We start from the raw sequence: 27,989 nt of genomic DNA on the forward strand, positions 1-27,989 counted from the left end.
ATATACAGACAATTTATTTAGTTTTTTCTTTCTATCAAACCCACAAAGACTTGATTCTTATAGAGAAACTATGCAAAATTAAGTAATGCCTTTCCAGATCGACTTAGCAACACCTTGTCGTTGAAACCAAAAAATGACAGACCATTTCTAGATCTGAGATTGAAATTCATAAGAATGAATGTTTTTGCTTTCTATTCCCCCCTCCCCCAGCAGAAATGCAGACCAAGCTTATAGCCCAAAGAATTAATACATAAACTCTGATCTTAAAGTAGAATACTAAATAACTATGACCACAAACAAATTATCAAAACACATACAGAAAATTAGGGTAAGTGGATAAAAGCTCAGTAGTTATTTTCTTTGTCTGGTTTATTCTTCCTAATTACTGCATGTAGCTTAATCAGTGCTTCAGGAAATTCATGTCACAAAGACTACCAGGGCAAACACTCCTTTCAACTGGGCAAGAGTCTTTATTCTGAATCAAGATTATGTGCTACATTCATCTCCATATAAAGACATGTAAAATATATTTCTCTTTCCTTAAATTCATCCCCCCTGCAAAACACAATAAAAAATAAAATAAAGATCACGGAAGTAAAATCTCCCTCCCTACCATAAAGCTAACTTAGATCATTCACTTAAGAGTTCAGTAATCAGTAAGAAAATCTTTACCTTATGTTTATTTTTTCCACTAGTCTATTACTGTTAGTAATTTGGGATGAATTGCCCTAATAAGGACAGAAAGTCATAAATTCCAGAAATGCTATATATCTCTTAATTAATGTAGTTTTTAAGGAAGTTTCACAATACTTTCTTTCAAAAATTGTTTTATTTGTAATCTTTCATGAAAGAGAAATCTTCAAAAAAGATGAGGAGACTGAAAACAGGAAGCTGACACCTGAAAAAAAAAATGAGTAAAATTTTCAGTAAACTCTGAAGCCATTCCTTTGTGTGTATAAACAGGTCCATTCATTTTCTGATGTCTTTTAGATTTGACATGGAAAATTCTACTTAGAGTAGAATTTCACACCTAATTTCATATATAATAAAGGTGTTATAGAAAACATAACTAACTAGTATTTATGCTCTGCTATGTTGAACAGCATCTAGCTACTCTGGCATGTAGAACTATCTATGACCTTATATGCTGCAGACAAAAGGAGTACAGATCTGAAGTGACATCAGAGCCTGGAAGATTAATTCAGAGGGCCTGGGGCTATCAATAACTCACCAGTGATCGGCTACTAATGGTAATGCAAAATTAGGAGCAGGGCAATGTTGCACTCGCAGCAAACCCAGTTTTAGTAGTAACAGAAAAGACAAAAAAAAAAAGTGTCTAACATATGTAAAACTTAACCATTGGCCATCTGCTGTGCTGGATAGAGTAGCAGTATATGTTTCTATTAATTGTTCCTCTGAGGAGTAGCAGCTAGCTAGTGTAAACTTTGTTCCTGGTAACATCTATTTTTGTTCTCTTTAGTTTAGCAGGAATAACTCTAGCTGGAAGGCTTTACTTCTTCATTATGTGCAAAAACATGACTTACTGCAGAAGCCTAGCTACAACCATGCTGTTGCTGGAATGGATTACACCAATCTTCTCCTGTTTCAGGCTAAATGTTTCTGCCACGTGCCTTGCACTGGCACAAGGCAAAGATTAGTTTTCAACTAGATCAACAATCTAGAAATGTGGCACTGGGTAATGGGTATGAACAGGGAGAATGGAGTACCCACCACTTTCAGCAATAGCTGAAAGCAGTTTGGACATAAACTGACCATGAAATTGAACTACTGGACAACCAAAGTGAAACTGAAAGAGAAATAGCATACTTCCACCCCCTCCACTTCTACCAGTTAAAGAAGTGTCATATTTTGCCCTTTACTCACTCTATAGTCAGACCTTTGCTCCAACACTGGCATCTTTAACTCTGTATAGATGCACCACTTAAAAATCATGCCACCTTCATGCCTCTTTAGTATTCTTTTCCTATTCCTCAGTAGCCACTCTGTACTTTCAGCTTGTACCAAAGGTACTTATGAGGAATCTGCTCTGCAGCTCAGCTGCGTATGAGAACAGATGAATGCCAGTCTTGGATAAGTTATTCTTAATCAGAACAGCACATGAAATCAAGCATGATGTCATAAATTTTTCGTTAATGTAGTCTTCGAAAAATATTTACCTCACACCTTTGCTATGATTAGTTTAAAATTAAATTCTAAAATCTAAGTACCACTGTTGGTAATTTAATCATTCTTTTAAGTTATCTTGTTTACCTAACACATTTACAGTAGCAATACTCTTACCACATCATTACTATAGTGCAATAGCTGGTACTTTCTTTCAAAGCAAGCTCTTCCCATCGGTTGACTGCATTTTCAGAGCAGGCATGCCTTTAATGGGCTTTTCAAACATCTGATTTGTAATCCTACTGCTTTTTCCATCCTTGAAATACTTCCAGCGATCACTGGCAACATCTGTCAAACTTGTTCAAACCTCATCTTCTCATTTTCTGAAGAACTCTTGGAAATAAATTCCCAACTTTGCTGCATAAAGATTAAAGAACACAAACCATAAAGGAAATATGCACAACATTTGGACAGCTAAGTGTTATGCCATTCACAGAATGCAGAAATGAAGAGAGGAAAATTAAAATTACTTTTTCTATACTGGCTACAGCCAGTCCTACAGCCCCAGATGACATCTCTCCCAGCTTTAATGTTAGGCCCAGATCAAAATACACATTAGTTGTATACTGTGTTGTGCTTGCGGAAAAATCGGTCAGACCCCAGGCTTGGAAGCAGTTGAGGGGCTCAATCACTCCACTGTGGGAGTGAACTTCAAGCAGCACAGGTAGGCACATGACAAGAGAGGTCCCTTCCTTTCTGCCTAGTCCTCTGCTACTTTTCCACCAGGACTTGAACTCTCAACTATTATACATCCATGCCCAGGCATTCAGCAACACTGACAGCTTCCTGCCAATGCACTGCTGCCCTGGAGGTCAAGGGCACAGCTCTCCTGTTATCTGAGGTACCCTGAACAGAAAACCACATAAGAATGAATGGTATGTCTCTGGGCCACTCAGACACAAAGTCAAAATCCCATGAGATCTGTGAGGAGGGTCACAGTTCCCTCAGTGGAGCAGATATTTCTAGCACTGTAGACATAGCCAGAATAATTTATGAGTTTTGGGACTACGTTTATTTAATAACTGCTACATTTAAAACAACAACTTCTGGCAAATTCCCCCTCTTTCATTTCATTTTTATATACATGAAATATAAAGCAGTCTGTGCCTCCACTGGAAAATATTAAGGCCACAGATCTAATGGCTTAAAAAATGCTAGTGTGTGCCTCTTACAGCGCCCAAGCACAGTGATACAAATTACTCAAAAGTGACAATGGGCAGCAGTGAAACGTGACACCTGAGTTAAGCTGTGATAAGGCAGGCAAAGCATCTCTAAGACTCTGAAAAGACAGATATTCGTGTGGAAAAGCAGCGTAGACTGAAATCATTTCAGAGGAACAAGATTTAAAAATAAGTGGGTCACATTGCCTAATAGCTATATCTGATGTCTCTTTTTTTTCTTTTTTTGTAGGACATTTATTCATAAGGTCTTGTGTGCAAGGGGCACACCCAGTGTTACTAGGCAATGGTGGTGATCCCCTGTTTTGCCTCCCTTTTGAGTTAACTATTCAAAGAGTTAATTCAAGATCTTTGGCTGGGTCACAGGGAGAAAACTGCTGAGGTAAGGTCTTATTTGTTTATAAAGCTGTGATATTAACTCAGTGCAACTAAGAACTGTATATATTATAGACTTATTGCTAAAATGATTCAACACCACCTCACAAAATAAGACATGCTTAACTAAAAATATTGCTTCTATCATCATAGCTGACACAGGGGTTTTGCCAGCAGAGCTACCTTCCAGGCCAAAATAGCTGAGTCATCAAAAACTGGTAACACAGTCCTGACTGAATTTTGAATTTCTGTTAGTGAGATAAAATTACAATAAAAACAAAGCTTTAAAAAATTTACTGTAAAATGAACACTCTAAAATTAACCTTAGGAGAAAGTAGTAGATCATACAGTAAAATATGGCTTTTCTCAAAGCTTTCACTTCCAACTAGCTTATGGGTTATTTATTTCAAGGTTAAAAAGAAAAAAAAAAAAAAAAGGAACCTAATACCTTAGCATTTAGGTCACCTATTGCATTCTGTATACATATTTTATCCATCTCCCATGTGTGGGTTTTCCTGGACGTCCTGACAAAGGTGACTAAAACCAACAAGAACATCATCAGCAGGCTACAGTCAGTTATTAGAAAAGCTCACACCCCACTGGGTTCTCCCCACTTGTGTCAATTTGAAAGCTCGTAAATTTACCAGTGTAATTTTTAGGGTAACTTTTCTGTTACAGACACAACCAATTGTACATTCAAATGTTTGTTGAATTGAATAAATGATTCAGATCTTCACAATATTTTAGTAAATATGTTAAATTTATTTCAGGCTTTGCAACTTTCCAATCCTATAGTCATTAAATGATAAATACTAAAACACACATCAGCAAAATAACTCATTCTGTGGTCAGTGGCTTAATTTGAAAACCATTGCCATCCCATGTTTTTCCCTAGTGTAACAGCAAAAGTTAAAGAATTTGCATAGAACACAAATTTTCTGCTGAATGGACTGAATGCCCCCTCTGTTTCACCCATCATTTATGTTGATCCTATGCCAACATTACTTAATTGGCATAAATCAAATTACTGCTGATTTATATTCCATATGAAGCAAGACTCAGCCCCTCTTTTAACTCCCACACCATACAGAGCAAGTTTATGCCAGGTGGTTTAGAAGCAGTGTAAGCAAGTCATTACGATTTGTGTTAGAGATCTTCAAGGATAACAGGCTGTTACCCTGCTTAGCAGCTGCTAAATGGTACTAATTATCAGCTGTAGACCACTGGCTGTTAGAGTCTGTGTGCATAGTGGAATTCCTAGGGTTTGCACAAGGAAGCAAACTTAAACTAGGCAGTATAATACAAACTAGGGTTATTAGCTATCCATGCATTAATCCAAAAGAGTGGTGCATGTGGTATGAGTGACCAGAGCTATGAAGGAAATGTCTGGTTCCAGGAATATCTCACCACTTGACATATGTGGCTCAGGCACACCCTTTCACAGGGTGTAGTTTGTGACATCTATATTGTCAAAATTGGAGCTGCTTCACTCTTGTTCATGATTCCATTCACACGCTCCTGCCCTTGACCTTGCGTAGCAATGGCACAGGTCACTCTGCCATGAGCTGGTATGGGGAACTAAACCAGCTGAAGGCTAACCTTATGAAAGCTGATTTAGCTCCCTGGCTCACTTCAAGATGAGCATAAAGATAGGAGAACAGAAGGGTAAAACAGAAGCAGAGCAGGACAGAAAGGAGAGCAACTAACGGTAACCTCAATTTTAGCTTAGTTTTAAAATGTTAGAAATACACATTTCAAATGTCCTTTGGTATTGTTTGTATCCTTAGGCTACTGTCAAAATTATGTCAGTGGCTCCAAGACACCTTTTCTTTCTTTGCATCAGCCCCATCAGCTGTGCAACAGGTAGGTGAATTGGTTCAGAGAGCTGACACAGAAGGTAACTGTTGATTTGGGGGGCTGGTTCACTCTCTCTTGGATCAGTTTCTGAACTGACTTCCTCTGCAGCCACTCAATTGCTAAAACTGATACAAAGAGCATGCAGCAAGAGCAGTGGTAAGAACAGGATCATAAAAATATGAATGAAAATTTCTACAGTAGAAAATATAGCATTGGTATACCATCCAATGAGCATAGAGGTATATCAATGTAAGCAAACATTTTATTGATATAACTTGATTCTCTACTGAGGAACGCACTGAACAAACAGAAATACCTCCCTACTGGTGCAAATGCACCCTTGTGGGAGTTAGGAGTACAAATTCAATTAAAACAGTGTGATTGGAGTGATACAATTCTTTTTTTAGGCAAATCATGACACGTACATGGCCACTACAGAGTGCAATCAATATAATATCCCCCTTTTAATATACAGACTACTATAACTGCATAAACAAAAAATACAGAACAATTGTTAAAAAAACATTAAGTGTTCCAAATAAGGAATATTGAGTGCTTTATCTGGCAGATATCGCTACCCAAAAGAGTTCTCCATCATCTACATACAACCGGCATATTTCTTTGATTTTATTTACACTTATCTTGTTCCTCGTACTGATTTTATTTACACCTGTCTTGATGTATCTACTAACTCTAATCCAATTCCTTCCCAGATTTGGTGTTTATGTGTTGCAGATACTCTATAGATTAATATGGCTACAATCTGATCCTCTTAAAAATAATCTGTGTTCTAATTTGATCATTAAGTAGGTGCTGGAAGAAGCCCACCAGGTCACAATATACTGTAATTCATTAATAATACTTGGCCTTATCATATTGGGTAGCTCTCAAATTTCTACTCACAAATCACACCACTCAGCCTGCTAGTTTTCCTTCTTTTTTTTCCCTCCAGACTTCACACTCTTTTTTAGATGATTCAGCAATAGCACGCCAGTTCATGAAGAAGCTCTAGGAGAGCAAGCCTGAAGTCAATTCCTGCACCCCTAAACCAGTACCATGCTCTTCACTGCTACCTTTCACTTAAAGAACTTATATCCAGTTTGGGTAACAACATTGGATGTTGGATGCTGTGTAGTTGTCAGTGCACTGAGATCACTGAGGACCTTCCCGCCCTACCCATCCTCAGTGCTTCCCCATCCTGCCCACAGCCCAGGACCCCATGTCAGCTCACTGGGGCTGTCAGCCCCAGCCCTGGAGATGCCACAGCCCAGGTGCCCACAGCCCTGCCCTGCCCAGCCACAGGCCCCAGCCCCACTGAGCCGGGCCTACCCATGGGCCCATGTCCTGGCCTGGCCTCAGCCTGTCCCCATCCCCACAGCCTGCCTGACCATCCTGGGGCTGTGTCTGGCCCTGCTTCCCCTCACCGGGCCTGATCCTGACCCTACCCACATGTTGATGTCCCAGACCAACCCTGACCCAGCCCCAGGGAGATGCCTTGATGTCCAGGGCTGGGGCTGCCCGGATCCTGGCTGGGGGGGTGGGACAGGCCCTGGCTGCCAGGCCCTGGCCGGCTGCTCCGGGGAGGTCCTCACACTCCCAGTGGCCCAACCTGCAGGGAGCAGCTGGCCCTCTAGATGTCATTACAGCATTAACCTGTATTTAACTAAATTTGAACAAACTACCACCTCCAGAAGGATTTCCGGTCCTGCCCACACCTCCATAGATTTCAGAGGAGCAGAATCATGTCTCTGCTGTTCCACCCTGGCACTTTGAATATCCACAAAATCAAGTTTTTCTGACTAAAAGCCTTTTTAACTATATATGTCATTTTTAGCACATTAAAATTTGTGTGCTGTGAAACATTTTCTGGCTGAGGTACATTCTGCTGTATGGTAAATTTCAAACTATCAACACACTTCAGTCTATTGATACCAGCACCCTTTTTCAGACATCTCAGAGATGGTCAAGAGATGTGAAGAGTCGTGGAAAGCACTGTCGACACATGTCTTTACATTTACAGAGTTTTAAAATTGAGATAATTTGGATCTTGGTGTATATGTGTCACACATAATTTTTATTTTTCAACAATATCAGCATTCAGTCACACTCCTTTATGATTTGCCAAAACCAAGAATTAACTTTTTAGTGGTTCTTTTCTACTTCACAATGCGCACCCACACCTCTCAATTCCATTTTTTTTCTCTGGTATAATGCATGATGTTTGTAAACCCTAAAGACTTCTTGCACATATGGACAGTGTGAGACATGGCCCTCCTACTGGAGATGATGGAACAGGATCTGCTTTTCTTGTCAGCTCAAGGATGGGATCACCATACAGAGACACATCCAAAAAATTGAGCTTCTAGAAAGACAGTGTGGAGCTCTTCCTACTCTTTACCTATCTGCTAAGCATAGCTGGCTGAGAGACTGATCAGTGACATCTGGAGAGATTACCTGTGCTGTGGAAACAGCCCGGATCACTGCAGGAAAGCAGGATTTGGGATCCTGTCACACAAGTCTCCAATATAAACATGAATATAAAAAGCACGCATGCTGCATGAATACTTTTTAGTTCTCGGTAAGCTCTTCAAGTATTTCCTTATACTTCTGTTGAGCACTTATTGCACTGATTGCAACATGCTGGTTACCAAGTCCTTCTATTAGCCTGTGTGTTACAAACAACAAATATGAACATTTTCATAATTTGCTTAGTTGTCACGCATCTTTATAGAACACTACTATGTCTGTTTTCTGTATAGTTCTATATCCTGCCCATGCATCTAGCTCAAAGATGTTTTCTTTCCTCTTTAATTGTTACCAAAAACTTGGTTTGGCTGAATTACTGCATTCTTGAAATGCATTATACTTCCCTAGTGATAATCCAAGCATCTTATATCCACTATTCTCCAAATCTTCTTTATTCTTCTCTAACTTTGAGTCAGCTCTTTCCACCCAAAGCGCAGGGACATGAAGGGTCTGACAGTTATAACTAGAGCTTCTCTCACATCTTGGCTTCCAAACTCCCAACCTTCAAGGAATTCTTTCACACTTGGCAAGGGGCAGGCTTGTCACATTTCATAATATAACACATCAACTATTGTAGCCTTTGTCCATTTCTGACCAGGAGGCCCAAATATTACCTTTCACACTTGCCTGCTGTGTATTCTTTGCACAGACTGGGTGTTTTCTATCAGTAGTGACCACAACCAAGGTACAACAGTAAGGCAATTGTTAAGTGTCGTAATGACACTAATAAGGGTCTTGTCTCAACTAAATTTGTTTTAATACATACTGGAATCTTTATTAGTCTCCCTGATAGCTGATGGATGATCTGGATGACCAGAAGGGAGAGAAAATTGCCCACAGACAGGTCTGCATAATCTCGTCCAGTCAGTGCTGCCCTGACTGCAAGCTCAGCCTCCTGGAAATCATCCTGCTTCCACTCACTCTTATCCTACAGCTGTTTCTGTACGCTTGCAAGTACAGTGAATTCTGGCTAACACCTTCATTTTCCCACATCAGTGACAGCAACCACCACTACCAATATGCCAACAAAAAAAACCAACACCTAAAAAAAATCAGCAATGACCACATAATCACCCCAAGAACAACAAATCATGTGTATAAAGCCAGCATGGAAGGAAAGAGCTATCATGAACTGTGACTACCACTTCCTTAAACCACCTCAGAATAAGCAAACGAAAACATCTCTATGTATCTGTTTTGAGGTAAGGCTATCACACTTGGGCAGCTGAAAATTGTAGCAATATAGACTTCACCTGATTTCAATGCTCAGTATTTGAAATACAAAAATCATACAGGGAAGCAGGGGACTGAAATGACAGATTCATAACAGTTCATGTAAAAGCATATTCCATCCAAAGAGACAAACCTGAAGAGCAAACAGTTCTGCATTCAATATCGCCAAGCTCACAGATGGCTACGCCTTCAAGCCAATCTTATGTAGGGTTAACCTAACCTGGGTTACCAGTGAAGCATTTGAGGATCTGGGGAACCTAGGATGAGAGGTAGGAGAAACAGACCTTCTGTGTCATATTTAATACTCAATGTCTCTTCTTTGACACCAGTAAGCCTCTAGAAGGGCCAAATTATCATGCCAAATCTGAGGAAACCGGTAAACCACAAAGCAAATTTTGCTTTACTTATGCTTTATTTAAGCTTTTACAGGTATGGATTGTCACAGTATGGACTGCAGTTATAAGCCAGCATGGAGTGGACAAAATTATACTCACACAGCACCTGATATAATCATGTCTTTTTCATAGCTTATGGAAAGCAGAAGTCTGACATAAAATTTGATGGTTTAATTTGGTTTTGAAGTAGAATTATGAATTGTTCCCCACAGGAATCTCTCTGTTTTGCTTAGTCTGTTCTTCCACTACAATAATACGAGCTGCCTTAGTTCAATACTCTAGATAGCTCAGTCCTCGCCAAAATTCAGCATGATGTCCTGAAGTCCTTTCTAGCTTGACCAATTTTGCAACTCCGTAAATTCAGCAATCTTGATGTGAACAAGTGGAAGAAGCAACCAAAATCACATCACCTGACAGAAGAGTGCCTCTCAGTTCTAAGTGATACCACTGACTCCATGCCTATATAGAGCCACACACTAGGTTTGGGCTGCAGTGATGAGCTGCAACTGCAGAGGCTCAAGCTTCCCAAGTGATATGCAATAACACACTTTCTCATTTGCTCCATCTACACACCTGAAATGTATCATCTGGCACATAAAGCTGACAAATCAGGAAGAAGCCAAGGAGAACCCCATAGTAGAAGTGCCTAAATTACTAATAGAGAAAGTTAACCTAAGTCACCAATAAAGAAAAAGATAAGGACTAATCCAAGAGAACCTGAATGTATATAATCAAAACCACATATACAGAGAAAGAGTAGGATAATAAACTAATTATTATGTAAGTATTAGTAGAACTATATGAGCACTCTACATCTGTTGTTTTCTGTCCAACTTGTATCATTCTAAATATTTGTACCATAGGATTTTTAGGCAGAGGTTTAAAAAGCAAAAGTCTAAAGTTCATCCTGTACAGGAACAAAGTGAAGCTAGTGACGTTCAGATGGCGATTATTAAAAGGTTTGATAGCTGGTGCCCTCTTATAGGATGCCTCCTTAGTAGATTAAGAAACAAAGCAGCAGTTCAAATTTCACACATATGCTTCCAGCTTTAAGAACACTGCAAGTCATATTTTCTGTACTGTCAATGGGTAAATGTGGATGTCTAGATAAAAATACTGCTATATGCCAACAATAGTTGTGATTGCTAAAATCTAGAGCACAGACCTTAGCTCAATGATTTAATGCTGCAGCTGTCATGTTTGCCTTTTGAGTCTGAATGTAATCAAAACCCTAAACAGTGCACTGTATGAGAAATTACCTCCCGCAACCATTGCATTGTTTGCCCTGTAAAATGACAGCATGTACTGCTTCAAGGTCACAGATACACTACAATGTAAGAGAGAGTCATTGGAAAGAAACACGGTAAGAAAGCAGTATGCAGCCCCAGGCTGACTGTCTGAATTCTACCTTGAACCTTTTACATATGCTTAAAATCCTTGTTTAAAGATGGACATTTAGATATATTGCCAATTTCACCTTAACTACTCACCTTCCCACCTTCATTCTTGGATGCAATTCACAGAAACACAAGCTAAATTATCCATTCCCTTAGATTCATTGATTGTATTCTTACAAGCTTCAGTTCCTCCACTGTAATAACCTGTTACTGTGATGGCTGCAAATAACAATAATCAAGAAAAATCAGTTGTCTATTCGTTATGCCATATAACCTTTTTTACTCATTTCTCTCATAGCTATAGAGCTTGTTCACTGTCAGCTTGAAGTGCAAAAGGTTTTAACAGCTGAAAAGCCTTGCAGACTGAGTTAAGATGATACCTCAGTGTATTGAGAAAAAAAACCTTCAATTCCTTTGTCAGAGAATAGAACGATGACTGAAATAATAAGCAGTATATATTTTGTGTTTAGAATTTTTGTTGTGGAAGAAAATCCACTAGGCACTATACAAATAAACCTGGCTCTGCCTCTGATATATTTGTGTTTTTACTGAAACTGATACTACAATTCAGGCAGAAGGAGAGAGCAGAGTAACAGAAGAAGCTTAATGAGATGGGACTTAGCAATTAAAACATAATTTCCTGCATTTAGTGTCTCTGGCTATATTCCTTTAGTTCTACCTTCAGAGCTTCTAGAGGAAGTTACTACACTTAGTTTTTCTGCTTCACAAAACCTCCAAACAAACTCCATTTTCCAAAAGCTCTGAACAAATGTTCTTCTCAATCTGGCAATTAATGTGACAGTGATAAACTGAAGTCTGTATGTTGCAGGATCCCAAAATAAGGTCTTTTCCCAGTCTTATGCTTAAGTATTCCATTTCACCAGTGTTAACAATGTAAGTGTATACCCTGCTGGAAAAAGGCCTCTAAAATTGAATTGAAAAAATGAAAACATTTTTAAGGAATTATTAAAAGTGAAGTTGATTTTTTGTAAATAACTGTGTTATTGCTTCAAAGGTTTGTTCTTAAAAGTAAAGATGGAAATAGAAAAGGTTATTCTCTATTGATTTCTGTAGTTTCCCAGCTTAATTTCTATGATAATCTGTGACTGAAATGAAAACATTTTAAAGTAAGTGATATTGAAAGCTGAATACAGAAAAGTTTTGTGCTGAAATATTATTGGAAATCAATCTGAAGCACAATAAATACATTGAAGAAGAAATCAACTGCAAATTGCATAGAAAAGATTCTATTCTTACTATCTTTTTATTTAACAAGTATAGACTAGGGTATTCTGCCATCACGGCAATCTTTCTATTTAATCAGTATGACTTATAACAATATCCAAGGAATATCAGCAGTACCTGCTACTCAGTGGATGCCATCTTTCACTAAGAGAATAGGCTTCTGAATGCTGCCAATTTATAGCCTTGCATCCCACTGCATGATGCTGGAAAATCAACTGCGAGTCCCCTTTGAAATGAATAGGAAGAATGCCAGGTGTCAATTTGTTGGTTGTTAATGGCTTAACGACCCTTTATTGGCATGACAGTGAATTTATGAGTGATTAGTCTTTGTGTTTCTTGAGGCTTTTGGGTGCCAGAGCATGCTAAAGTTGAAAACTTTTTATTATTACATGGAAAGAAAGATCTTCTGGAGAAAAACACCAACAGGGAACTATAACTGAGCTTGATAAGTTTAAAATGAAAAAAAAGGACAGATTATAAAGGTTATCTGTTTAGAAGATTATACTCTTAAAAGCTGGTTTCTTGTGTAGGGGTAATGGTCTTCTGAGTACTTTTTCTTGACATTTTAGTTTGTGAAAGCATTTTGAATTAGACCCTGATCATGCAGAGTCATGAATAATTTACATATTGACTTGTCCCACTGAAGAAAAGTTTTATATCATTGTCCACCAAAATAAATAGTTCAGAATTTTGAAAATGTCTTCAAAAGTAAATAAGTAATTCTTAGAAAAAATTGTGTATTTTTACTACAGATTTCCTCATAAATATTATGTTTTACACTTGTAAGTGAGGCAACATTTAAAACCATGATTTCTAGTTAACCAAATGTGTTCTTGGTTGGATTTATAGGATTAAGCTTCAAGAATGGACTTATCTACATACAAAGCAAGCAATTCAGTTCCTACATTTTAGAAACCCATGATTCAAAGAAAAATCCAAAAGCTAAGTTTCTAGAAACCCTGAATATTAGTAAGAAGAAGGCATATTCTTCAGAGGTGATCAATAAATCCTTCAGGGTGAACTTAGAGACACCCAAAAACATCAAATGGGAATCACTAAGTTCAAACATGTTTCTCAGGCTTGATTTATTCAGAGCTTAAACATGTGAAACGGAGCTGCAACTAGTCTAGTGTATGCTCCTGTTTTCAAAATACAGTTAGTAGCAGGGATGATGACAACATCAAGGTTTTTTGTACAACAGCTTACTACGCAGTCAACTTTCTACAGTTTATTATACTATAAGCAAGATCACCTAGATTCAATTTGCCTCTTGGGTCCCTTCTCCAGAAGAAAGCCATGCCAGGCTAGACACTGCTCTAGAGACTTGAGGTGTGGGGCTTGGGAGAGCAGAGGAGAAAAGAGACAGTGGGAGAGAGAAATGCACAGACCCCAAACAGCTCTCAAAGCAACCCACAGGCACAACCTGTAGGCTAGCAAAAGTGGGTGGACAACAGCTCCAACCTCAGTTGTGTGGAGAAAAGGAGGAACCTATAACTTTATTTGATGGTAAGACAGATGAACTACATTTGGTGTGAATCCCCCTACTAGGGGGCGACCCAAAATAGAGGGATGTTTTGTCTTTAGTTCCCTACTTGGTACAGGCAGAGGATAGCTGTTCAAATCAAGACATGTGCAGAAACAAAAACAGCAGCTGAAACAACCCAGGATGATTTCAGGGCTGAGAAAAGTAGCCAGGGAGCAGAGGCACTCCTGCAGTTAGGCAGTCCACAGGGAGAACAAAAGGGCTAGATAAAATTTACACCATCAAGCCTATCCTTCACTTTATTGATATTTTTTTTCTGTGAGTTTTACTTTTTCCAATTAATTACGTGTTGTATATTAGGAATCACATATTTTTATTGACAAAAAATAGTTTACCATTCAGTTCTCATCTCAGCTTTACCAAATTACTAAAAATGTAAACGCAGGGACAAAAAAACACAAAGCACATATGGAATCCTGTAGGAATTCAAATGTATTCAGATTTCATCTCCCTGTGATTTTATGATTGCTTTTGAAATGGGCTGTTTTAATTACTTAACATCTGTTACCCAGTAACTAAAGGCACTATGTTTCCCTGCATCGTAACAAAAAGATGCCTTGTATTGCTGAATTCAGCATACATGGAGCTAAACAAGGTTAACAACCATGCTGAACCTACAGGATTGAAGACTTGCTCTGGTTTGAAATGTGCCTCTCCCTTCTGGGCCTTCGAAACAGCTTCTTCATTAGTGGGTGGATTGAGACGGTTGATGCTTCATTTTTCTAGATACAGATTAAATCACTAGCACCATGTCTGACAGTCAGCTGTGTTAGTGTCTTCCAGAGTTACAGACATATGAGTTCCCAATACAGAATGCATGTATTTGTCTGTCTTGTGGATATATCCATTTACAGTATACATTTTTCCTTCTTTTCAAGAGCCCCAATTGGGGAAAATTTTATGTACTTCATTAATTTCATATGCTCTGAATAGTCTCTTGACTTTACTGTTCAGTGTCTAGTGTTCATGTCTCTTAAGGATTGGACAATAAATATTAAATTGTATAAATTATCATACATATGTACTGTGATTTCTTCTACAATAGCTCCTAGTAAATCAACGTTTGCCAATAGTCACTTTTAGATTATCATCTAATGCACAGATTTCTCCCATAATTCAAAGGAAACTAACTGTAAAATCCAAAATAGGTCTGTATGGGCAAACCTCCCTGTTATTACATATATAGTGAATTTCATATATTTTCCCCATAGGAAGAAAAAAAAGACGTTTAGATGAAGTTTAGAGTGAGAGTAAATAGTGATCTAAAATTAAAATATATTAAATAATACTAATACAATCCTGAAACAAAGCATTATAAAACCTGAGAAATCTATTTGTGTTTAAAATTTTAGAAAGGACTGAGCATGTTAAAGTAATGCAAGATTTAATTTTTTTATTTTGGGGGCTTTCTTTTGTCATGAAGGTTTACATGTGCATACTATATACACTACAACTGTTTATCATTTTATCCTACTCAGGGTTGGAATGACTGGTGAAAGTGAGGTTTCCCAAAAGAGAGTGTAAAATCAAGAGCACATAGAAAGCTGGGAAAAACTACTCAGATTACACAACCTAATCCTGATTCACCAACCCCGTTTCTATTTCTGGCCTTTATGCTCTTGGTGTGATACATGTATAACAAGGTTATATACATAGTAAAATACCCCATGCATTTAATATTTCTCATAATATCACTTACAAAATTTTACCCCTGCCTCTTCAGAAGGCTGTAGCTGAGACAAACAGTATACAAAATAAATGCTAATTAAAGTACCTTTGGGAGGAGAAGGGAATGAAAGAAGCTGATATTAAACATTAATCATAAGAAACAAGGCAGGATGATTTTTAAAGGTGGAAGTAAACAAGAGTGGGTTATTGTAATTTGGGATGGCATAGAAGATCGATTTGAACTTTCACACAGAGGTCCTTCTGTTTTCAAGGCACCTTTTTTTAATTTAAGATGGGTTTTTTTCCTAATTTAAGTAAACTCTGTCTTCAGAATAAAGACCCAACTTGGCAGATTTAATGCTACTGCTATTTTTCACCTCTTTCCTAAATATTAAGCATAATAATGTGTTTTATTACTTTGTCTTTCTGTAAATCTGTTCTATTACTGCAGTTCTCTGTCTTTAGCAAACATATTCTTTTACCTTTCAGTCTTGTCTAGTAGCAAAGATGTCGCTGAACTACTGACACACAAATTTGGTGAATTTTAAAAACAAGGCATTGCCATGCTCAGAGCTTCTCGTTCTAACCACTCATCCCAGCACATCCAACAGGTAAAATTAGAAAAGCTGCCTGCAATCAGTTTGAGAAGAGGTGTCATTGAACATCTAAAAAGGTAGGTTCAAAGTCAGAATCCCAAGGGTAGACAGGCTAACTGAATACATTCCCACTCTTCTTAATTATAAAAATGTTTGCGATGAATAGTCTACATTACACACTCCCAGCAGTCTTCGTTCCTCAGCCTCTTCCTCCAGTTTCCTGCTGCCTGACAACAGGCTTCACCTAATGGGGTCTTATGTTCATGAACCTGTCACTACTGCGGTCCTGGCTCTTCCAACTTTTTAAAAAGACTGCTGGTAACTCTTAAACCTGATGTCTGAGGATCAGTAAGTTTGCCCTGATATGTTTGCCAGACACAGGCAGTGCAACCCACTGTTTTCCAGAACAACTTGTCTGTAACCAACCAGGCTGCTTGTACTGTAAAATCATATCAGTAAAGCATAAGCAAGCCTACTGTAATAAGATGCAAAGATAAGAACTCAGTTAGTAGATTTGGAAAGAATGCAAGGAAATAGTAAAAAATGTGGTTTATTTCAACTCAGTTTCAGACTCAGTTTCCTGTTTCAGATTATATTTTTTCTGTGAATAGGAATGGTCTCTATAACATCTATGACGCATTTTCCTAACTACTGAAAACTAATGGCCAGCTTATCTGCCACCCCACATTAAAGACAAATTCTTCTTTTGAACAGATTTTGCTTTCCATTCTGCTGGGCCCTTTTTATAACCCAAAGTTGTTAGGATGCAAATTACACTCCACCACCAGCCCAACCTGTAGTCCCTTTATGCTTCCTTACACACCCTTTTAATCTATGTAACTGAAATCTATAATATTGTACATTATACAGTGCTCACGAAAAATAACTAATACTAGTAAAACTTTCCATTACATTGATTATTCCAATCCTCTCAAATATCATGATACTACCAAATCCCACAATAGGATTAAATCTTTCAAATGGCTAGAGGTACTGGCATCACAAAGGGTAAGTGAGACGGGATCCCTGTTTTTTTCTCTGCATTAAACACTACTCTGCAGCCAATCTGCTGGGGCTAGGACCCAGTCCTGGAACACCTCCCCCAGCAGTGGACACTACAGCAAAAGTATGATATTGGTATCTTCTGCTTTTTAAACCTCCTTTTCCATGCATCCCCTGGTGAGAGAAGGGAGAGTAAGGCTGTGCCTAGTCACTGAAGAAGCTCAGGCAGTGTTAACGAGGGCTGAGTAAAACACAGTCAGGCTCAACCTCCACGGAAAGAACCAAGAATCAATATTACAGATGCAGCATTAGTGCTAACAGTCACTCACTTTGGTATTGTGGCTAATTAGAATCACAATGTTGCCACAGGATCATCATATTGCCCATCAAAGGGATGAAATAGGCTTTAACTAGGTTTAGGAAATCTGCATTTCCCTTTTGAAATGCTGATTTTCACAGGAGTACCTCTTTTTTCTCAAGACTGAGTTGCTGACTCTCTGGACTTCCCACCCTGCCAGCATGGCAGACCTTGTGGTATACATCATGACTACACTACAACTTAGATTTTTCATAAAAAAAGATAATACATATACAGAATTTCTGATAGTCCTGTGGTTTGGGTAATGCTGCAGGATGTCTGAAAGGCTGGGTTACAGAATATACTGAAAAATGACTGAAACTAAAGCCTCTGTTAGATTTCGGGTACAGGACTGTCACATTCACTTTTAGCTACTGTTTTCATCATGGCAAGTCATGCTCAAAATGTTCTGTTATCTGTCAGTTCATGTTCAAAAATCACCTCTTTCAAAGCAGCCACTGTTTCCTATTGTCAGCAGGAATAATTCCACCATTGCTTCAGGAAGGATGCATATCCCCTATTCTCGAGAGGCCAAAATACCAAGATCCGTTTGGCATGACTACCTTGTATTTGAAGCAGAAACTCAGGCCCAGATTCACTCAGTTTATTTCCTGATTGCTCAGTTCATTTCCAAATTGCTTGTATTGTGCCAAATTGTGAGTCTAAACTGACGTGCAGGCTCAGCAAATACTAGAGTATGTGTATCAGAGAAGAAAATCTGAGTCCACGCTAATGCTAAGTGCAAGCATGCCTATTTCACAGTGGGAAGGAATGTGATGCAGAAGTCTGCTTGGCTACATCTCCCAGTTTGCAGTAAAACTATATGTCCATTATTAATAGAGATTTAATATCTCACAGAACAAAGCTATATAGGATTTAAAGGCAAATGAACTACAGGTATTCCCCTGCCAGCAGTAGACATGTACAAAACCAGCATCATAAAACACAATGCACTCACTTATTCACCAGTTTCTGCTTCTATACATGTCATCACCAAGAATGACAGTTGCAGAATTCTTCAAAATACTCACTGTCAGTAGTGTAGGTGAATGTGGAACACCAACAGCACTAAAAAGCATATTACTTTAAAAAAAGAGAAATTGCAGGAAGCTGCAAGGAGAAAGAGAAGGAGGATTTCCCTTCAATCTCCCTGGGTCAGATAAAACACTAAATATCAGTTAGGAACAATAATTTTAAAAATATAATTAATAACTTTAAATGCCTCCAAACAGAACAAAGATACAACACTTTTCTAGCTTTTAACTTTGTGAGAAATATAATGAGTATATATTTCATTTCTAAACTTTAGATAAAGCAGATCAATGGTAAAAATTTCTAAAAGCCCATTCTAAAATTAATTTTAATGCAAACTAATGATCACATCTATTAGCATGCAGTATCAGAGATGCATTTTGTGCCCAGTAGCAGCTGCTATAGCAATTTTGTAGAAGATATATTGCATTCTTCATGAATAACAAACACAATGCATTCTTAAGAGTGAAATTCTGATCGGACTCAGGTGTGAAATGTCTCTGCACTAGCCCCATTATAAATTAATCTTTATATATATTCACGGTATCCAATTTATCTCACCTACCAAACCAGACTACTCACCATTTCAAAATGTGCTGTCCAGTCTATATAGTTTATGATATTCCATAAGAAATAAGCCCCTGGACTTCACTTGGGAAGCTGTTTTCATCCTATTCTACTTTTGTGTCCTCTTTCCACTTTCTATACTTCACTTTTTGCATTTCCTTCATAGAACTGCAAAACATCCCTCTCTAGCCATCTTTTACTCCTATAGAATAGGTATTGGTTTCTGCTGAATTATTATCAGCTGTACTCAAACCTGTTCAGATGGGAGCATTGCTTTATCACTCTCACAGGTCTTCATCTCCTACTTTTTAACCACTCTATAATTCCTCCTGGTTTTTTTGCTCTTCCATGAGCTCCACACAAGGTATCCACATTTTCTACAAAATCAGTATGTGTAAGTGACATAGATTTTTTATAACCAGACCCCAAACCAAGCAAAACTATTCCAGGATTCACCAACAAACAAGATTCTGCTTAAGTCTCAGAGGACCACAAGACAGTCAAGCAGACTTTGGAAGCACTTCAATTTAAAGAAGGGAAGAAGTACATAGTTGTGGGTAAAGCGTTTAAGAGCCCAAGATTTGAAAACAATTCTTAAATACATCTAAAAATTGAAGAAAATAGGCCCAGATGCAATTCTCTGTGGATGAGTCTACTCTTTTGTAATTCTGTTGTTGAATATCCTCTTCCAAGTGTAAAGCTGGAAGAAAAATGTATGAATCCCAGAATTTTAGCCTTGAGAATTTCAGTTTCATTTTACAAAAATCCCACACCTAGAAAGCTATGAAGCCTGAGGACTTATAAGCAATTTGAACTCAAGGATCACAAAAACCAGTACTAAAACATTTACAGTCTCATCACAAAATTGACTCGGTCTATGTGTATCCAGTTATTTCATTTAAAGTATACAGGTTGCACAGTCTTCTTGGACACCAGACTGCCCACATATCCTGAATGGCAGGATCGGGCTTATTCACAGTCAGATGAGTTACATTATACCTTGAGTGGAATTCATCTCTTCAAAGCCATTGCACTTCAAGCTCACAAAATTAATTACCCACAAGGAAAGGTGTCTGCTGATAGAATTTAGTCGACTAGAGCTATTTGAGTACTGAATATGTTGTACCACACCTTTACACTTGTTATTAAATACCTCATTAGAAACAAAATGTCTAGTTTGAAAATTAAATTATCTCTGAAAAAGTAAAGACATTCAAACTGCATTAAAATATCCCGCTGATGATTATTAATGTTGAGTAAACAAAACTGAATTTTTTAAATTTGCTGAGTTGTCATCTTGATTACTTTCAGCATTTATTCCAAAATATACAATATGCAGATCAGTATGAATCCCATTTTTTTTACAGGATAACAACTTATCTTTACATACCAGATGTGGGTTTATTCTAAGTCATTAAATTATTATTTCTAATTCACTTTAAGGTACTTGTCTGCTGCTTATTTGCATTGAGCTACTTTTTAAAAAATGTTTGTTCAATGCCCAACTTTTCCAAAGAGAAGTATTTTTTAAATACTTATTGCTGAATTTGGTTCTCTATATTCAAACTGAGTGTATTTGGGCATGCTGTTGATTACTGAGCATGTGCAGTAAAAGCCAGATCCTGGAGCCCAGATATGGATTTATGGAAAGAAAGGAAGGCTGACAGGCTGTTAAAACCTGTCTCCCACCTTTGTTTGCTTAACCCAGTATTGCAACCTCTTTCTCCATTCCACAGGATCTTTCAAAAAGCAGGGAGCTGAAGAGATGGTGTGACATTTGAAAAGCCAGGAAATGTGTGTTCATTCCCATCTGCAGCTTTATATTACAGTCATTTCTACCTTAGGACCTGGTGAAAGGGAGGGTTCAAATTTTCTTTTTCACACCACAGCTGTATTTATTTCAGCTGTACAGATAAAGTTGATGTGAAACTGCAGTGAGATGGAGGATACTCCATGCAATTATCAGGGTTCATCACAATTAGCTTACTGGCTATATATACACATTAGTAAATAGTGATGTGGAATATGAATGATGAATGTTGAATTAATGACTGAAATATGAATAAATAGAAAAGAGAAACAGACAGTGCCAAAAGGCCAACTTCCCCAGCTATACCTGTTTCAGTAGGATTACTTCAGTCCATGTCTAGCCTGCCCTTACAGATTGAAAGCCCACTATTGTTTGGAGGCACTAGGTGTGCTTCCAGACCACACAGAATCATAGAATAACAGGTTGGAAGAGACTTAAAAGATCATCTGGTTCACCCTTTCCTGGAAAAAGCATGGTTTAGACAAGATGGCCCAGCCCCCTGTCCAGCTGAATCTCCAAAGTGTCCAATGCTGGGGAATCCACCACTTCCTGGGGGAGATTATTCCAGTGGCTGATTATTCTCATTGAGAAAAATTATCCTCCTGTGTCCAACCAGAATCTCCCCAGGAGTAACTTGTACCCATTACCCCTCATCTTTTCCACATGACTCCTTGTAAAAAGGGAGTCTCCATCTTCTCTGTAGCCACCCTTTAAATACAGGAACATGGTGATAAGGTTTCCCCTAAGCCTTCTCTTCTCAAGGCTGAACAAACCCAGTTCTCTCAGCCTTTCCTCATATGGCAGGCTTCCCAGTCCTTTGATCATTTCTACGGCCCTCCTCTAGACCCTCTCCAGCCCGTCCACATCTTTTTTGTATAGCAGGGACCAAAGCTGAACACAGTATTCCAGGTGTGGCCTGACATGTGCCCATGTTGATGCAACCCAGCATTCTGGTGGCTTGCTTTGCTGCTGCAGCATGTGTTCACTCATATTAAGCTTGTTCAACCATCTTCCAGTTCAGTTTTGTCTGAACGGAATCTAGTTTGCATGCTCCATAAATCAAGACCAAACATAGTAAATGGATATGATATTTACTACAAAAGCCTATGTCTAATTTGAACCGAAATCCTAATGTATATTCACTAAAGAGTCATGGTTGCATGTTCCACTCAGCAACAATAGTAGGAGAGTAACTTTTATGTCTATGAGTTTCAATTTATTTTTTAAAAAATTTTTGTTTTCACTGGCTCACACGATAACAGTTCTTAGTATAGCATTATTCACCTCAAATCAAACAGTCTTTGGGAACATTTTGCTAAAATCACAACAGACAGGCACTTGCAGGTCCTCAAACTGCTTAAAGACAACAATCACACTTTTTCATAGTCCTGGGAAAGGACCACAGGCACCAAATTCAGGATAATGTTGTTAGTCCTACTGGGATAATCTGCAGGCTCTTTGAGCTCCTTGCTTCTGGGGACCTATTTTATCCGTTTCAAGTTCAGAACACCATCCCTGTTTTTCCCACACCTTACTTTCCTCTGCCTGACGTATCTTCCCTTTATGTTCATGCTATTCAGCCTCAGCAGTTACTGAACTTTATGTTCTGATTCAGGTGCAGCTCAAGGCCACATATGGGCAACACAAAGGACTGTTGATGCCCCATCACCACTCCAATAAGCAAGCTACATTTCTTCAGCATAAATGTCAAAAATAGCCTCAAGTATCTGACTTTTACAGAATGCTAAAAGTCATATGTAGTATTCTGCTTGGGTTTTAGAGAAAGTTGGGAGCCATGGGAACATGGAGGAAGAAGATCTTCACTTATAATCTCTGTACTTTTACACACTAAGAGAGTGGAATGAAAAGCTGTGAACTTTATTTTTAACTTAGTCATAAATGAAGCCCTGGGCACTCCCTTGAAGAGAAGAGCTCTGATTCATTTCCTATATAGATCTAAATGTGTAGGACTATACCTCAGTGATAAACAATGATAGTTAGAGCAAATGCCCATTAAAATGAAGAAGTGAGTAAAAAACCCATACCAAATCAAACTGATAAAAATTAGGAGAAACGTGTTAATTTGTTTGCATGATGTGACTCTATTTCAGAGCCTTCCTTATTCAGGTAGTTTTGTGCTAATGTGATTACAAAAAGTTGCCATGAAATCTGTTTGCAAAGGGGTTGCTAAAAGCATTGCATCCATTATTTTCTTATATCCCTCCCATACAATGGTATGGGGATTCCTGGGGACTTCTAAAACTTGAGACATCCTTACTGCAAGGTTTGGTTCCCTTTTGAGAAGGACATTACCCAATTCCTCAGATTACTATCGGCTGCACCAGAGATTCAAACAATGCCAGGAAACTAAAAAGAGAACCCCTAAAATGTGATTATGTTTTTCAAAAGGATATAAACATAATTTCACAACCAGAAAGATGACTCACTATCTGGTGTGACTGTGGGTTAACACTATCTCATTGCTTTAGCCAGGCCAGTGTCACTAACAGCAGCATTCATTATTCCAGATTTTGGCTAAACTGGAAAAACTAATTTTCAAAGTAACGTGTTAAATTCTATGGCTCATGTAGGTATATAAGAGACCATAGGTAATGATGATCATATTACAGGTTTGAAATACATTAGTTTACATATATATATATTAACCTCAGAATAAACACATTAGGTTTCTGAAGGTTTATTCTCCACACCTTATTCATTTCAGTAACAAGCTATAATGTGTTGTATGCAATACATGCCTGTATATTCTATTATGACCATCACTTTACGATTACTATCATGTAAGAGTGTATTTTTCCTAAAGATAGGTAAGCAGAACAGAGAAGCTTTTCCTCTGAAACTTTTAGATGTACAAAAAGAAAAATGTAGTTCAACATTACTAAGTACCTTCTTTATCATCATGACGTATGATTGCATCCTGTATCATATCAGCAAGATTAAAACGAACTTGATGATTCTTTCCATGTTTCAGTTTTTTCACATAGCCCTCCTGTTTCTGGAAAGCTTTTTCTCGTTCATAATATGCCTTTATTTGCTCACAGCGCATCCGCTTCACCAGCCGCTGCCGCTGGCCCAGAGGGAGGGACTCCAGCAAGCACTGCTCAATTTCCATCTCATGGGACCGAAAAACATTACATAGCTGGAAACAGCCTGTAAGAAATTAAAGACAAAGACATTTAGATCATGCAACAGCATGTTTTCAAATATGCCATGAAACCTCCACTGGTTTTCTTCTTGTCCTTTCTAACCATGGGTAAGTCTGTCATGTGAGCTCCTCCTACTTGACCAGTGCTCACTATAGAGTATATATCATTATCATTTGCTTTTTGGAAACAACACATAATTAATTCCATTAAATCACTGACGCATTTTTTAAATGCTAACTCAGTTCATGTAAACAAATGTGAATACAGGTCTAAAAGTTCAAATGTGAGATAGATAAAATATCTAACTAATTCAATATAATTCAAGTGGCTTGCATTTGCTTACAAACAAAAGACTATTATGCAGTCTGATGCCCATGCTTCCATTTTATTCATTTTCATCTTGCTTTAGGTTAGCAAGTTCCTGTTATTCAGTGAGAAGAAAAATCATCATAACATAATTATAATGAGTTCATTAGCATGCAGTGGGTGCTCAGGCAACTATCCATTAAAAACATTAAAGTCATTTCAGATTCCTAACTATGTCTATGACTCTTTTTTTGGCACTGTATAGAGCCATCCAAATGGAATCTTCTAATGAAACTGTCAGATACTGAAATCTTTGTGTGGAAACTGATCACAAATGTGTTGATTCAGTTAATCCTAACATTCATAATGTTACCTTTAAGACAGATTCCTCTTTTGTTTTTACCATTTAATCTGAAATAACAGTGATATTCTTTACCAGTTTGTTCTCTTTTCCACTCAGAGTGAAGACCATAAGAGACTATTTGCTGCTAGTTGCTTTTCAGGGAACAGTTCCGTTACAAAAGGAGACTAGTGGACTGTCAGATAATTTTGTTGCCTGAGTCCGCAGACGTGAATCCACATCCATCAATGATATACCCACTAACTTACCCTAAAACCTTTTGATGTAGTGGCTGGACACCACCCAATCACTTCTGATTCTCATGTTCTACTTTATATACATACTTAAATTTTCTTCATATAAGAGCTAGGTGCCCAAATTTGTAATTTCTAAGGACTGTCAACAGCCTAGATCAGAAAGGTTTTCTCTCCTTAGTTCGATGGAGGAGCTCTTGAAGGAGATGTAGACTCAAGTTACCTTGGACAGTTAAGAAATACCAAAATTAAGCATTACTTGATTAGGCCTGTTTTGTCTATCCATTTTGCTATATCTGTAATTTCATCATCAAAGGACCCCTATCTCATTCAGGGCACTAGCTGAGTAGGGCTGACTAAATGACCACTTTGTTTTCTCCTTGTTGCTTGACATATGTCTGCTACTGATTACCATTCAAACCCTGCTCTGAAAGCATAATTAATAATTTCCTGACAGGCTTTTGTAAAGCTCACATCATCACAGCATATACATGTTTCACAAATATTTATATATTTTCATTTAAAAAAAGAGGAATAAAGGGGCATTCCTATCTACCTTCTCTACTGAAGAACTGAAAGACAATAATTTTCTTTTTAAATCACTAATTTTGAGTGTCCAATTCAAGAATTCTAATTATTTTCTTCAAGTTTTTTGTTTTGCTTTAAAGGTGTAGCATTCTATAAATTATTACGTATCATAATAACATAAAATACTATCAAAGAGATAGTTTTAGGTCTGCATGCCAATCACTCCATAAATTATATCTATTACATTATATATTTGTTATGTTATACTATTTTATATTATAAATTAAATATTGTATTCTATTATATATTCTATTATATGTACTCACTATGAATTAGAACCCAAGGTCTCAAACCGGGCTTTCAAAAACTTTGGAGCATACATTTATGCAAAAAATGCCCAGAGTGTCTGGCTGAGAAACTCCATGACAGAAGCAGATGCAGAATACAATTCTACAAGTCAAGTTCAGCCAACTTCTTTTAACATAGGCTACCTTTTCCCTCTCTGTAATTTCTGTTCCTTTCTTAGCATGCCCTTCTAGTTAGAAGAAAATGACTTGCCAAACTAAAAATCTGGAAACAAATATTGGCTGGCATTAAGCCAAAACACAAACCCTTTCTTCTTGCATGTCAAAAGCCAACTCCTTCTGTATAAAACAAAATTTTCCTTTTGACCTTAAATGATATGTTTCATTTCTGAGCACGTTGGAAAAGACAAGGAAATGAAAGGGTAGCTCCATAAAGCTGCAGAAGATATAGCTTTATTCCCTGTTTCACTCCCAGTGTTCAAAGCATTCAATCAAATAGGAGATCTGCACTCAGACCATCCTCAGCCCGAGGTAGTTTGTGACTGCATCTCCCTTCTGTCATGAGATGACTGGGGAATGAGCAAATTTCAAATCTTCCCTATTAGAATTGTTCTGCTTTATATAAAATATTTAAGTACCCATGCCTTAAGCTTACACAGTATTTTTGGCTTGTGAGACTCTAAGCTTATACCCTAATACTTCTAAATCTGTGTATAGTGCCTGCCAGCCAGAGTCACAGCCTCAGAGGGAAAACCAGCTTGCTGTGTTAAACCATGTTTGACAATGCAGCTAAGAGTCCAGCTGTACAAGAGTCTTACCTCTGCTCTGTTATTTACTTCTCTTTTATGAAGGGAAGAAGGAGCGCTTGGGCTCCAACAGACTACAACTGAAGTTGCTGTCTATATCTGGAAAACTCAACTGAGGGTGAGAATTGTTGCTGTTGTTCTAGTCTTAGCTATAAATCAGCACTGTTTGCTGACAACAGACTTTAACAGTATCTTTGCTCTTCCTCAGTTTAGCTCATGTGCAGCCTCTGCTCTTAGGAGGAACTCATAGCGTTTGTTGCCATGTGACAACTGAGCCTGGTGCAAGCTGTAGGACACCTTTGTGTCACAGTGCTCTGATCCTCCAGGGTGAGAAATCAAACAAATTAGCTTAATGTCTTGATCAAATAAAGCACAGCAAAGATGAGCTCATACAGCCAGATTCCAGTCTCAGGAAGGATGTGTGTGGCTTAGTGTCCTCTGCCTCTCCACTGGGATGACACTCAGCCTGTATGAGTGCCTGTCTATTTGCTCCATGAAGAACAGTGCTTGACTGCCAGAACTGACCTCACATCATGGTTTCCAGTGTGTGGTCAGAGTCAAACAATTCAGGCAGATTGAGAAGAGGACTCTGAGTCCACTTGGGCACTGGTCTCAGCTGAGAAGTAATGAGTTGCAGATGGAATTTTTTCTCTCAGCACATCTGGAACCTGATACATCCCAGATGAGATCAGTATCTGACTGTGGATGTAATAGCTGCAGGTCAGCAGCCTCATTAGGTTAAGCCTGGATTACACAGCAGAGTATAGATGCAGACAAGATAACGTCTCTGAATTAGTCTTTCAGATGCTCATCTTTAAGGCATGCAATGTTTGGTCCCAGTTTTAGAACCAGGCAAGTCTCTGCTCTGACTGTGGTGGCCTGTTGAGCATGGGGAACAGCCAATGGCGCAAAAGGCAGAGCTTCCTGACTATCACACAAGAGAGCTGGACTCAAAGCCAGGAGGGTTATAGACATGCTTCTGGAGGAAATTCTGGGGATCGCTGAGTGCCACTTTGAGCAGGGGATTAAACAGCAACATCAGATCAGGCAACCTCTGTCAACAGGTTCTCCAAATTCTCTGGATAACCTGTTCCAGTGCTGCACTGCCTTCTATCAAAAATGCCTTGGTTTTTTTGGTGGCCATTATCCCTTGTTACTACTGTCACTAGTAAGAAGAGTTCAGCTTTGTCATTTCTGTAATTACCCTGGTAGCCTTCTGCTGCCCTCCCTTCACTTCCTCGATGTCCATCTTACACTGGGGGGACCAAGACTACACACATACTTGCAGGTGCAGCTTCACTACCTCCAAGTAGAAGC

At 38.3% G+C, this 27,989-nt stretch overlaps 1 protein-coding gene across 3 annotated transcripts in view; it reads right to left on the reverse strand.

The window, feature by feature from the left end:
• The window catches only part of MYO16 (myosin XVI), a 403,249-nt gene that overhangs the window by 276,763 nt on the left and 98,497 nt on the right, over positions 1 to 27,989 (reverse strand). For all 3 annotated transcript variants that reach the window (XM_074859294.1, XM_074859293.1, XM_074859292.1), the window contains exon 2: positions 23,874 to 24,137. In XM_074859294.1, coding sequence (XP_074715395.1) covers positions 23,874 to 24,099 — 226 coding nt within the window. In that variant the 5' untranslated portion in view covers positions 24,100 to 24,137. The remainder of the gene's footprint in view (positions 1 to 23,873; positions 24,138 to 27,989) is intronic.

Source organism: Strix uralensis, chromosome 2 (assembly GCF_047716275.1).
Source record: "Strix uralensis isolate ZFMK-TIS-50842 chromosome 2, bStrUra1, whole genome shotgun sequence".
Classification (NCBI taxonomy): domain Eukaryota; kingdom Metazoa; phylum Chordata; class Aves; order Strigiformes; family Strigidae; genus Strix; species Strix uralensis.